This window comes from Protopterus annectens, chromosome 5.part0 (assembly GCF_019279795.1).
Source record: "Protopterus annectens isolate FY-2018-M chromosome 5.part0, PAN1.0, whole genome shotgun sequence".
Taxonomy (NCBI): domain Eukaryota; kingdom Metazoa; phylum Chordata; order Ceratodontiformes; family Protopteridae; genus Protopterus; species Protopterus annectens.
Genome location: NC_056735.1, coordinates 757,736,171 through 757,750,576, shown reverse-complemented (window position 1 = coordinate 757,750,576; position 14,406 = coordinate 757,736,171). Strand labels below are relative to the sequence as shown.

Below are 14,406 nucleotides of genomic sequence, written 5' to 3'. Positions count from 1 at the left end.
CATTCCATAGAATAAATGACAGTTACGTTAGAATAATGTTTAACTTGTGAGGATGTTAAAGAAGTCCTGCATATTTGATAGCATTCACATGTTCTCACTTGTATGTATGGGGATCCATATGCTTTATGAATTAGAGTGTAGTATAACATGCCGTTTTAGTGTCATTCGGTGTTCCTGGTATTATAAAGGAACATTCCTGAACTATGTAAAAAAATATCAAAATGTTTACCATTTTACATAAGCTTTATCAAGTGAAAATTAATAAATTTAATTAATACGGTTATTCTTTTTCATATTAAAAAGGGATCTAGTAGCTATTGTAGTAGATAATGAAAACATTTACTTTGTAAAAAGCAGCATACAGCACTCATTTCTCACTGTTCAAGTACTTCATTGAATTACAAAATAAACTCAAGAAAGCACAAATTTCATTTGCCCTTCAGATTCTTAGTGTTTTTGTCCTGTACTGACTATCCTTCCCTTATATTTCTTTTCAGAGATATAGAAAGATTCCACTCCATTTATTCTGTTTTATCCAGGATTTAATTTTTCCATAGGAAAAACCATTGCTACTTCCAGGATGTTAAAAATCTTCTTCCCTTCTGTAAGGTGAGAAGCAAGGCTGGAAATAAGATCTGAGCTTTAATATTGTTTTTCTTTAAACTTTTAAGAAGTGGCACATAAGCTTTTCTTTTTGGCATGACTAATGTACAGTAATCATTGTGAAATCTAATAATATTTTCTTTGATTTTAACTGGGTAATTAGTCCATGCTGTTTTTAGAACTAAGTCCTTATCTTAACTTGAGAAAAATCTGACAATAACTGATGTTGGTGAGGGTGGGTTTCTTTTGGAGGAGATGCTGGAAAGGGATCTGTGTGCCCTTTCAATACTGAAAGAAAAAGCTTCAGGCAGGCTCAAAGTCTTAGGTAACAAGGTATTAAGGAACTGGTTCATATTGTCCCCCTTTTCTTTATCAGGAATTCCGTAGATCCTTGTGTTGTTTCTTCTGGACCTGTTCTCTAAATCTTCTATTTTTTTCCACATTGTCGCTTCAGTATTCGAGATTTTTGATGGTTGTTGTTTAATGGTTTCACTCAGCACTTCCACTTGTTTTTTTACACTCCTCTTTAAAATTATCCATTTTGTTTTCCAGTTTATCTTCAGAGATTATTCATTAATACTTGTAAGTGTAGATTGTATGTCTCTTTTCACTATACAGTCCTATACACTGAGCTTAGAATGGCTCATTCTGAGACAGTTAGACCTCTCTGTTTTTTTTGACAGGAAAAAGCAGTTAAAAAGTTCCAAATTAGATTTTTTTTTTAGAAAGTAGTTCAGCCACCCACCAAATTTGAGACATTTTAGTTAAGTTTTTCAGAAAAAATCCTGACAGATATGTTGAGAAGAAGCAGAGCTAAAAAAACAGCCAAGCCCCCATGTTAAATTCTTCAGTGTAACCATGTAACAGCACTCTTCTTATTATTACGTGTTGCTACCTCAGCCATTTACCAACAAAAACTATATATTTTATTTATTTATTTATTTTATTTATTTGGTTTTGTTGCATCTATATTACCCGATCGAAGTTTAGGTTAGTGAATACCTAAACGTTGAACTGGTAATATCAAAAAAAAAACAGGGAACAGCCGATTTAACATGGGGAATGAATTTCCTCGGCCGCAAAAAAAAAACAATTTAAAACAAAATGAAGTTGGGGGCTGCCTCCCCCCACCCCCATTGTGAGGGGCTGTGCCTCCCCACCAACTCTGAGATCACTCTACAATGGGGAAAGGGGTCAATCCGCATAACGGCCAAGGGAATTCTTTCCCTGCATTAAATCGGCCATTCGCGTTTCTTTGCTTTCGCTATTACCAGATTGACATTTAGGTATTCGCTAACCTAAACATTCGATCAGGTAATAGGAACCCATTTTGTTTATTTATGCATGCTTTTGTTGACTAGGTTGGTCCCACTGGGCCTGACTAGGGGTAATTTGACCAGGACATGGAGGGAAAACCCCAAATGTTTTAGTGCCATGGGGTCTTTTATATCTACCTGATCTACCACCAAGTTAGGCAGATAGGATTTGAGTTTAAAGTGCCATGGGATCTTTTATACCCACCTGATCTACCACCAAGTCAGGCAAGTAGGATCTCAGTTTAACATCTTATCCCCAATGGTGCCACACAGCAAATGCAGCAGCTCTTTCCCCATGCTGCACTGCAGTGAAGTGTTGGAGAATGAATTGAAGCACCTGGTATGAGACTACAATCTAAAGTCTTTTTAATCTTCCAGCATCAAAGGTGACCATCTTGTGCTGCATGTTTAGTCACTGATAATGATGCTGTTCTAAAAAGTGGTCATCACTTTACTTAATACAAAGCATGTCAATAAATAAATAATGCTGTTGTTACTTTAATGTCCAGTTCATTCTTTTTGGGGGGGAAAAGATGGGTACAACTTCTTTGTATCTTAATCTGATTCCACCCCATTTTAAAATATATATTACACACACACACACACGCGCACAGTTTTATATATATATATATATATATATATATATATATATATATATAGTTTTTCATGGCATTTAGTTATTTTTTTCTCCTAATCTTCCTGATTTATTTCTTCTGTGTACCCTCTCCCTTTTTTGTAATACAGTACATCTACCTCTATCCCCAAATGCCTTCAGTCAACAAACAGACATTACCCATTATATTGCTGTTTGCATTATATGGTCAAACATATCACTTTAACTCCCCCAGTCACCCCTGTCTTTATCTATCTCTTACCCACCTTGGTATCTTACTATTTATCCTTACCAATATTCAAGTGTTTCATACTTTCATCCTTATACAAGTAGTCTTTTACATTGCTTTCCTTTAATGAATACTGAAAGCATTTTTGTTAAGTCTTTTACATTGCTTTCCTTTAATTAATACTGAAAGCATTTTTGTTAAGTCTTTTACATTGCTTTCCTTTAATGAGTACTGAAAGCATTTTTGTTAAGTCTTTTACATTGCTTTCCTTTAATGAGTACTGAAAGCATTTTTGTTAAGTCTTTTACATTGCTTTCCTTTAATGAGTACTGAAAGCATTTTTGTTAAGTATTTTGCATTGCTTTCCTTTAGGGCGGCCACGGTGGTGCAGTGGTTAGCATTGCCGCCTCACAGCAAGAGGTTCTCTGGTTCGATCCTCGGCTGGGGTGCCTTCTGTGCGGAGTCTGCATGTCCTCCCTGTGGTCGCGTGGGTTTCCTCCGGGTGCTCCGGTTTCCTCCCACATCCCAAAGACATGCTGCAGGTGGATTGGATACTCTAAATTGGCCCTAGGTGTGCGTGTGAGTGTGCCTTCTGTGGAAGGTTGGGCGCCGGGCTGGCAACTCGACACCGTAAAACTCCACTGCCATTCAATGTGCGGACAAGGTGATCCGCTGTGGCGACCCCTAACTGGGAAAAGCCGAAAGAAGAAGAAGATTTTACATTGCTTTCCTTTAATGAGTACTGAAAGCATTTTTGTTAAGTCTTTTACATTGCTTTCCTTTAATGAGTACTGAAAGCATTTTTGTTAAGCACACTCCATCACTCTCACACAACTGATATATTCAACATTCTGTTTTTTCTCCTACAGACATATTTCAATATGCTCATGCTTTGAAAGGACTTTATTTATTTATTTATTTATTTATTGGCATTTGTTAACCGGGTTGGTCCAGCTGGGCCAGGGGCCCGTTTTCCGTGGAGACCTGAGGAGACAAGCTCCAGTTACAAAACAATTGAGAATTACATAGGTAACAAAAATAGAAAGTAACATAACCAAGTTTCACTCCAAAACACATACTAAACCTAGAGTAGTTGATAATAGCTTTCACTCTTACTCACAAACACTGTCTAATGTACAATGTATGTACTGTACCTGTGTACTATGTATGTATTCTACCTATGTTCCAAATTTCAGCTGTACACCACAAATCTATTAATTACCTTTTATTTTTAAATTAATATTTTTTTTTTGTTTGTTCTCTCCAGTGTAACTGTTGATGTGCCGCATACCACTGTAAAAACATGTCTTTTGTAATTTGTGTGTATACTGATCATGTCTAACTAAATGTATCTGTAATTTTTCTTTGTGGAGCTTTTCTCCCTGAGCCTCTGCTAAAAAAGGGCCATTTCAGCTCAGTCAGACTCCCCCGGTTAACAAATGTAAAATAAAATTAAATTAAAAAAAAATATTAGTACAAATTTGATTGTAATCAAACATATTCAGATTACCCTAAGAGAATAATCATAAAGAAATAAGTATATAAACTATTTTTTTTTGATAAATGTAAAAACAAGTTATATACAAGTGATCAGATTTCTTGGCTAGGCTTCCTAGGAAGGTATAGATGCTTTCAGGAGTTCAGAGAGAATAAGCACCATTGGATAAAGGGGAAATTAGGTAGGTTCTAAGCTGGGACATGATTTGGTATTGAGAAGATAAAGTTTGAGTTCCTTTTTAAAGTGTGCAGGGTGTATGGTGGAGCGTATGTGTAGAGGAAGTTTGTTCCAAGTGCGGGCTATTGAGCAGTTGTATTGTAGTTTGCCTATGTTCTTCTTTGGTTTATCTACATTCAGAAGTTGTTGGTTAGAGGTGCGGCGGGTTCTAGAAGGGGTGTAGGTAGATAAAAAAGTAGTGAGTGCTGGACAGGATGAAGGCCTGTATAGAATGGAGTGAATAACCTGAAATTGAGAAAGTAGCAGTGGTTGGGGGAATATGAACCATTGTAAAGTTCAGGGCAAAGCAGTGATGGGAGTTAGTAATGAATCTTCCAGTTTTGTGGTAAGTTTGTTGCAGTTTGTTTATGGTAGTAGCTTGTATACTGGTTAGTATTGGGGCTGCATATAGAAGTGTGGGCAGGAGGAAGGACTGTGCTAAGGAGAGTCTAGCATTTGGAGTAAGAAATCTTTTGTTGCGATAGAGCAGGCCAAGTTTCTGGTGTGTGGTGTGTTTCTACTGTGTTGTTACTTTCTCTGTCTGTGTGTTACTTTCTCAACCTGTCAGACTTGCCAGCAGAGGATAAGTGGGCCCATCGTCCAATCATTTATCAATAGTGTTTTAATAGGACAGCTCTAACTGCTATTCTTCTTCATCAGATGATGCATACTACGTATGACTGGTATTAATTTACACCCTCAAACAACTATAACTTTGAGTAACAACACATGCACCAATCATCTCATCAGGAATAATTAAACGTAAATCAAATCACCCTACTGAAAAATTGACCCTTCCATCAGTACAGCTCATTAGTTTGTAACATAAATCATCCTTCTGTGTAGCCTTAATCTATTTAACACTAGACTTGTCTAATCCTTCTGCATGTATACTTAATATCAATGTCTAGCTTTCATCCCTCATAAATTATTTTCAACCCTGACCCAGACAACAAGTGCAAAGGCAGATCATAACTACCATCTTTGAGGATGTCCTTGGAGAAAGGGCTTTCTCCCTGTTTACCATACAACAGCTGTCCAGGGGCTTTTCTGCAAGGGTTGATGTATCGCCTTGTTGATATGGTGATTGAATCTCCCAGATGGCTTCTGATGAGGGATTTCACTGTTTACGTCGACACAAGCAGACATGTCTTAAATTTTTGACAGCCTTTTTTAATATTCATTTTTTACACCTAGGATTAGACATTTTATGTACGTTTTACATCTGTTTAACTTTTTTAGCAATATCATTCTGTCTGTCTTTTACATCCAAATGTTTAGGAAGTGCTACTTCCTTTGATACTTAGCCAAGTTTCTCAACCTGGTATTCTCTCATTATCACGGACGCATCCATTTAGATAATATTCTACAAGTGGAAATGGTCTCATCTGTTTCTGTGATCCTCCAGTATCTGTCAAACACGTTAATATTGATTGGCTTTAACTGCTGTTTAGATGAGTGTGTTTGTGGCTGTGTCTAGTTTCCATGCCAGCACAGGTTTGTCCTTCTAAGCTTCCTGTGAGGTGTGCACAACCTTTTGTTGTAGGTGTCCTCCTTTGTGTGCATCTCTAAGCCATTTCCTTGTGGAGGTTAATATTTTGTTTTCAAAAAGTAAACCTCCTTCCATTTGCAATGGTGTGAGATGTGGGCTTGAGGTTCCTTACTTGGCAGGTCCTTTTAGGGGCGGCAGCAGCAGACTTTTTCAAGAAGATATCAATATTTCATGCTCATGTGTCTGCCTTATGTCTCTTGCTGCTTCTGTGGCAATGGTTTTCTGAAGGATGTTTTCTTCCTCTGTGCCCAAGACTGCTACCAAGATTAACCTTATTGGGTGCTTGTGAGAATTGGTCGACTGCTGTTTCGCTGACTGACAGCAGTACGAGGGAGATTCTGGAGCCTGATTGTATGCACATCCTCTTCTAGTCACAGGGGCAGTATAGGCTAAGGAGGTGTGACAAAACCCCCTTCCATGTGTGCGAGTTCACAATTTAAAGGGGCGGCCACAAAAAAAATGAGCTTAAAATGCTGCACCCTCTCCATATACATATATACCTGCATAGATATAGGGATCCACTGTGACTCATGTAATGCAAACTCTCCTGCTTAGATCTTAAAAAATAAAAGTCTCCCACATTTGTGGGGCTTTGCCTCATCCTCCACTTATATAACCAACCTAGGTTTGCAGTACCTAGGGTAAAGGTGGCAAAAAGAGGTATACATCAAGTTGCCATTTTAACAAGTTAAACCCTGGATGACTTAACATTCCAAGATTCTTCCCTGGGCAGTTATGCAGTGAATAGGCAAGGTTCAAATGACAAATTCACCACCATAACAGGTACAAGCAAGCAAAATCTGAGGGTAATGCTACTCAGTGCTAGAAGTGTAAACCTCAAAATGCACTCACTCGAAGCACTCCTCAAAATGGAGAACATTGACATCTGTGCAGTGACAAAGACCTGGTTCAAGGCTTCAGATAGCACCCCTGCATTACCAGGCTATAATTCATACCACACCTTTCGGCCACCTAACCTGGACTGAAACACTAAAGGCGGAGGCATGTCCATATTCATTAAGGATATCCACACCTCCAGGGTAGTTGCTCAGCATAATGCATCCGAGATTATCCAAGTGTAACTAACTCTGGGCAAGACCGCAATCCAAATTGCAAGCTTGCTACAGATTCCCCACCATGCCCCAGAATTCCCACTCCTCATTTCTTGATACACTGGAAAATATTAGAGTACAACCCAACACCCTAATTATAGGCGATTTCAACTGCCCCACCATTAACTGGGAAAACTACTCCTGTACCAACTCTTTTGCTCAATGTTTTCGGGAATTCATAAAATCCTCCAAAGCTAGTTATGAAAACAAAATCACTACTGATTCTGAGGACAACCACAAAGCATTCTATAGCTATGTCATGAATCTCAGTGGCAACACTCAGATCTGCTCTGAGTTACAGCACAATGGCACTAAATATACAGAACCAACTGATATTGCCAACATCTTGACAAATAGGTTCAGTGCTAAGTTTACCTCCCTCTCACCCCTTAAAGGGCCCATCACCACACCAGAAGAATGCAAAGTTCCTGTAATCATGGCTGCACAGGTAAAACCCACACTTTCCAAAGCCAAGAACACAGCATCCATTGGACCTGATAACATTCCAGGCTGCATTCTACACGAACTACAGAATGAACTGGCACCCCAACTAAGTACCATGTTCAATCATAGCCTCACCTCAGGCTTTGTGCCCACTGAATGGTGCACAGCGATGATTATCCCACTCCAAAAAGGGGGAGCCACCACGGACTCCGGGAACTACAGGCCATTAGCCTGACGAGCCTGGTCTGCAAGGCCATGGAATGTATCATCATGAAACTTATAAACAAAGACATTGGTAATCTCAAAACTCTGGACCCCACCCAGTTCGGGTTTGTAAAAGGCAGATCATGTCTCCTAAACCTGATAGACTTCTTTGAAGCAGTCACCAAAGCCGTAGACGAGGGTAAGGTGGTTCACACAGCCTATCTAGATCTCGCCAAGGCTTTCAACACCATTCCCCACTCTGGAATTCTAGATAAACTCACTAAACTAGGTATAAATCCCTATGTCACAAGATGGGTTGCCAACTGGCTCGCTGACAGAACCCACACTGTGAAAGTAGCAGACTCCAAATCTGATTTCAGCCCAGTGACAAGTGGAGTACCACAGGGTTCAGTCCTAGGTCCTCTACTGTTTGGTATTTACTTCTCTGAAGCACAGGCTAACACAGAAGGTCTTTAGCTAATGAAGTTCGCAGATGACTGCAAACTAGGGGCCATAATCGAAACTCTTAATGATGTGGACATCCTACAAAAGGACCTCACTGAGAAAGATGCCTGGTGTCAAAGCCATGGCCTCAAGCTTAATGCCAAAAAGTGCATTGTCATCTCCTTTGGTAAAATCTCTGTACCCATGAACTACCACATAGGCGGTAGTCTACTTAACACCGAAAGTATGATAAGAGACCTTGGGACCCAGGTGGACAATAGTCTCTCCTTTGATAATCACATTGCCACAGTGGTCAGGAAATCCTTCTACATGGTACACCTCATCACAAAAGGTTTTTCATCCAGGAAAAAAGAGGTCATTGTTCCCCTCTACACATCACTCTTTAGACCCATTGAGTACAGTGGCTCTTTTGGTATGTACCTCACAAGACATCTGCAACAACTGGAAAGGCTGCAGAAATACCTCACAAAGAGGATTACCAGCCTCAAACAGGTGCCCTACGCAGACAGTCTCAAAAAACTCCAGCTTTACTGCATTGCATATCACCTACTCAGAGACAATCTCTGCCTAACATACAAAGCTATGTCAAACCTAGAGCTGTTGGGCATGCTCCACTTAAAGAAATCCTAATCTCTCTGAGCTACACATTCTAGTGACATAAACCTTGTCACCACAATAAACAGAACATGCTGGAGGGATAGATTCCTGGATCAGAGACTTCCCATACTCTGGAACAAATTGCCTATCTATATCAAACAAAGCTCCTCATTTGCACTCTTCAAGAAAAATCTTGATGATTGGATTGGAAATAGGAAATTCACCCCGGGGATCACTTCTGTGGCACTGCCGACAGGGGCACAGGAAAATAATTTTCTTGGGTGGTGAAAGCCAGGTACCTTTTTGGCTAGGCTTATATAGGCCCTAGGGCCAATAGCCTAGTACCTGCCTATGAACCTATGAATATCAACTTTGATAAGTTAAGCCCTCAACAAGCTTGCATTACAGGAACTGGAGGAAAATAATCTCACCTTCTGTAACATACACAGGTATTCTCACATGAAATGATAAAGCTTTGTCTTAGTGCATTATTCTTTCACCATCATTTTGTACCCACAGATGTAAAATCATTGAGTTTTATATATATATGTACCTAAGATAGAGCCTTCCTAAGAGAAATAAATGGACAGTAAAATCCCTGACCATTATAAATGAGTATTTACAGGATAATGATGCATGCAGATGAATATTTTAAATGGATGAACTTATCAGACTTGTCTGGTTGTCCCAGTGAGGTTGACCTCAGTCATTTTTTAGTAAAACTCTAGAGAAGATCTTGGAGTAATATGGGATTAATAAATAAACATGCAAAGATGGAAAGGCTGGGATTTGTAAAACCTTAACCTACTCCAGGTTAAACCTGAAAAGCTGTATTGTACAAAGGGATTGCAGTGGAGTACCTTGGAGTAAAGTTTTGTGAATCCCAACTACCATCTGTTTGCAGTACTATGGACTTTTTTCCAAACAAATGTCTTATCTCATTGGGATAGGTTTCAAAAGACATGCTGTCAGTGTAAATCACTTGCTCTGGTTTATGTATAGAGCAGGCATACACCAGTGTAAGTCACTTACAGTGAGAGCAAGTTTGTTGGAATCAGGGCAGGCTTACACCAGAGTAAGTCACTTATGGGGTGAACAAATCTTTTGGAACCGGAGCAGGCATGCACTAGAGTAAATCACTTACACTGAGAACAAGTCTTTTCAGAATAGGACCCATTATGTCTGCTCAGCTATCATATGTGATCATCGTAAAACATTTAACAGTTTAAGATCATGCAGGAGAAGAAGTATAGGAAAACAATGAGAACATTTGAATGAATACATCACCAGGTGTTTTATATGGTTTTATTTAGCTGTACCTGTCTAGCTAATTTTGCAGCATACTAAAAAAAAACTAATAATTTACATATTTTCTTTGGGGTGGGAGGACAACCACCCACAAGAAGGAGCTTTGCCCATCGCTTTCCTCAACGTCAAGATGCTGTCTCTGAATGAAAAATAAAATATGTATGTACTTTGAAGAGGGTGGTAGGTATTGGGTGTACTGCAGTATCATTGTACTGGAATTTCCTATTATAGGACATGCTGTTGCAAAAAAAGGCTTACAGACATTTGTTGTTGCACTGAGATTTCTTGGGGGTGGGCTTTGCAGTTTTTTTCTCAAAGATGCTGAAAAATAAAGCAAAAATTCAGCTTGTTATAATATTGCAGAATGAAACATTGAAACATTATGTAATTCTGATTTAATATTGCTATATTGAAGTATTAGCTATTGCAAGATTAGGCTGTTTATATCCTGTTGCATTGTTTGCAAATGTAACTGTTTAGTGTGCATTTTTTGTTTAAGAATTATGGATGATTTCTTATGATACTTGCATCAGATTCATGCAGGTCTGAGACTGTTGGTGTTACTTTGCAGGAAATACTTGGTGGAATGATGGATTTAGAGCCAAGACGCTGGAGAAAGCCAATGAGAGAGAATTTTGAAGACCAAAGGAAAAAAGTTATGCAGTTTGCCCAGTGGTGGAAACCATATGACTGCACAAAAGAATAACTTGTTTGCATTTTTTAAGTTATTTTAAATATTTAACATTGCTAGCAGACTGATGCTACAAATTAATTGTGTAACACTACTCATTAATCTCAGTCTGTTCTTTAACAAGGCAAAAGGTCGACACACACGCTGAAATATTACAGCGAAGTCTTGTAATATAGTGATCTCTGTTGACCTGATCTGAAAGAGGCACAGTAGTATTAGAGTATGTTTTTAGTTAAATGAACCTGATCTTTATGTATGAGCTGCCTGTCATTTTAGGTATTTTTCCCAGTTGAAATCTGTATAGGACTGATTAGTCTTGTCTACCGAGAAAATTTTTTTTTCCCTCCAGATGACTTAAGTTTAGACCCTTAAGAGACTTACTTTGCTGTGTTAATTAATAGGCCAGTATGTGATTTTATTTCAAGTGGAAGTGCTTTGTAATTTTTGCTGCAGTACATCTGTTCTGAAGGAAGCCAATTAAAGCGTAGGCTGTTTGCATTGAATTGGTATATATATAAGAAAAATGAATTATGCTAGTGTATGTTACAGAGGAGAGGTACATTTTAAATTCTCTGACAGAATTTGTAAGAATTGTATCCCAGAATATTCTGCATCCTTGAAAAGGAAAAAATGACAGTCTATATCTACCTTTCTTTAGGCAGAGGAATCTAAGCTGCATAGATCAGAATCAAACTTAATTGAGTAAAATAATTGTAGGCAGAGTGATTATGCTGAGAATCAACGTTCCTTCCTTTCATACTTGGTTCCTGGATTTTAATCAGTGTTGTAGCAAAAAAAAAGTAATATGCAAAATCATTAACATACATTTTTCTAAATTATTACAGACGTACAAATTCAAGTTATTTGTCATTTGTAGTACTCTTATCCACTAATTTCCCATTTTAAGGTATGAAAGTTAATTAATGGGAATTGGAGTGTGGTAAAAAAATGTTGCAAAAATGCTGAATGCTTTACTATGTCTCTTACACACACACACACACACACACACACACACACACACAAAAGACTATGCAGAAGATCAGAACTCTGGACTTCAGTCTGTCAGACTTTTTTTCCTCATAACCTTAAATTTCATGTTATGTTTTAATTTATGTCTGTACCTCAATACCCTTGTCTTAAAGAAAAAGTCAAATCTCCAACATTGTTTATCTTATTACAGTTATTTTTTTGTGCCTGTAATGTTGCCTAAAAGTCGTTTAGTGCAGAAAGCCTCCAGCACCTTCCTTTTGTTTGTTTCTACCAGTTTCCTTGCCACAGATCATGGTCAAAATTAGCAATTTTCCCTATAGAAATCTCACATTGTTTGAGAAAGGAATTTGTTTCATCTTACATTAACTAGACCAGACAGTAGAAAATTAGCAGTTTTTTTTAGAGTCTATTGCCACCTACAATTTAAAATCATGGAACTTTATTTGCTGAGGTCAGCAAAGGACTCTAACCTACTATAATTAAATTATTCTTCAAAAAGAGTTAATTGTAGGGCAATATTCATAGACATGGTGCACAGTTATGCATTATAAACCTCCTAACAAAGCCCTGTGCAATTCACAAAATGTGGACAATGCCCTTTAATACCTACATGCACTATCACATACCAGGAAGATGCTAATGGTGCAACTCTTGCACCAGTCTATGCTTCTCACTGACATAATCTTTTTTTGTTGACAACACTTCTCCTTCCAGATATCACAAACTATGTTGAACATCATTCACTGCACTCAGTTGTACTATCACCCTGCATAGATGACACACAGATGTCTCACTTTATACATGAGATTTGTTTTAATTTGCTGTAAATAATGTATATTACAATTGTATATACTTTTTACATTTTTAGCTGCTAATGGTTGTGTACAGATGTGTATTTTCATTATATTCATGCTGTTTCTCACTAAATGTAATTATCATTTTCTGTGTATTCTCAGGCTGAGATTGAAATTTGTTAGTTGTGATCAGTGATCTACCCCAGTAAACATAATGTAAAGTAAACCAACTAATAAATGAAGGCATAGTTGTGTCTTAATTTCACAGATACAACAGTGATGCACAAAAGCTGTCAGAGGCAGCAAACTGCATATATCAGCTATGTGCAACAATGATGCACAAAACCTGTCTGTCAGAGGCAGCAAACTACATATATCAGCTGTGTGCAATCATAGATTTGCTGTGTTTGTTAGCAGAACAGGGTAGAGCAACAGCAGCAGCCCAAGTCATGATACAATCTTTAATACAGAAATAATGCAACAATGAATAGAGTCAAAGCTGTTCACTCCACGGTACATAGACACATGCTGAGTCTACCTAACCCTTTTCCTCCCCGTTATACTGACAACACAAAAGCTGCCATTCTCATGTCTCACACCACCAGATTCCCTCTTGCCAGTGTTATACCTATTACCTATACACTGTATGCATGGCCAGTAAGACACTGACTTAAAACTTGAACTGACAGGGTATGTAGAGCAGCAGCCATGGTGTACAGCTCATTCTAAGACCAGAAAGCAGTAAAAACAACAATGGATGTCAGTTTATATGTCTTTGGATGCAGGTACACACCTGTATTGTACCTGTCACCAAGGCCTGCTATAACTGCACCCTGTCATCCCAAGCACAGGAGTGCTTGGTGTGCATTAGAAGTGCGATGGATATTTAGCACCATCAGTAAAAGAATGTACAGTAGTTTGGGGTGGCATGCGATGGATATTTAGCACCATCAGTAAAAGAATGTACAGTAGTTTGGGGTGGCATAGTAAATATTGTGTGCAAGATGCATTTATGTGCACTGTGTATGAGAAAGCTGGCCCATATGAAGAACAGGGATGAATTGTAGAACAGTACTACATAAAGTGATAAATACCCTCATTTATGGCTAGTGAAATGTTTGTTTATATCTGTTTAACTACAGAATTAAGCGCAGTTATAAAGCTAGAGACACATCTCTTTTTGAATCTTTATTTGCTCCCTGAAATGACAGGTTTCAGTCAGCCATGATAGTACAAAGCTGATGTCCTTCATGGATGCATCTGCAGTCATAACAAGTGGGTTGTCCTGTCGTCAGGCAGCCCTGCAGTCGGCCGGATTCCAAAGTCCGGGTCCGGCTTCGGCTGATGTCGCACTCCACCCGACGTCATCTCTGTTGGTCTTCGGGTATAAAAGCATCAGCCGACGCCATTTTCCTCAGTCTTTCTTGCCGCGTAGATAGTACAAAGCTGTTTTCACACCATAAATATGAATGGAGGAGTGAAGGTATAGAATATTTTCTACAGCTGATGGCTGCAGTTATGTGGTAGTTAGCATAAAAGTGCATCTTCAGGTTGCAAGTGTTTGCTGTAGAAGAATCAAGTAAAGGTATATGCATGTGGCACAGGCTGTTAGTGGAAACTAGGTTACATACCAAACTTCACAGGTGGTCACAACATTCAGGAATATGGCTTCACTGTAACAATACTGACAATAATGTTAGCAAATGAAAAAATACTGTTTGTCAGACTCGAGGATTGGGGTTTGAAGGTTACTAATCAAGTGAGTAACAGTACA

The 14,406-nt window shown here is 38.5% G+C and overlaps 1 protein-coding gene across 2 annotated transcripts in view; it reads left to right on the top strand.

The window, feature by feature from the left end:
• Positions 1 to 12,874, top strand: part of CWF19L2 (CWF19 like cell cycle control factor 2) — a 1,774,451-nt gene extending 1,761,577 nt beyond the window's left edge. For both annotated transcript variants that reach the window (XM_044072604.1, XM_044072603.1), the window contains one exon: positions 10,729 to 12,874. In XM_044072604.1, the coding sequence (XP_043928539.1) occupies positions 10,729 to 10,863 (135 nt within the window). In that variant the 3' untranslated portion in view covers positions 10,864 to 12,874. The remainder of the gene's footprint in view (positions 1 to 10,728) is intronic.
• Positions 12,875 to 14,406: the final 1,532 nt, after the last annotated feature.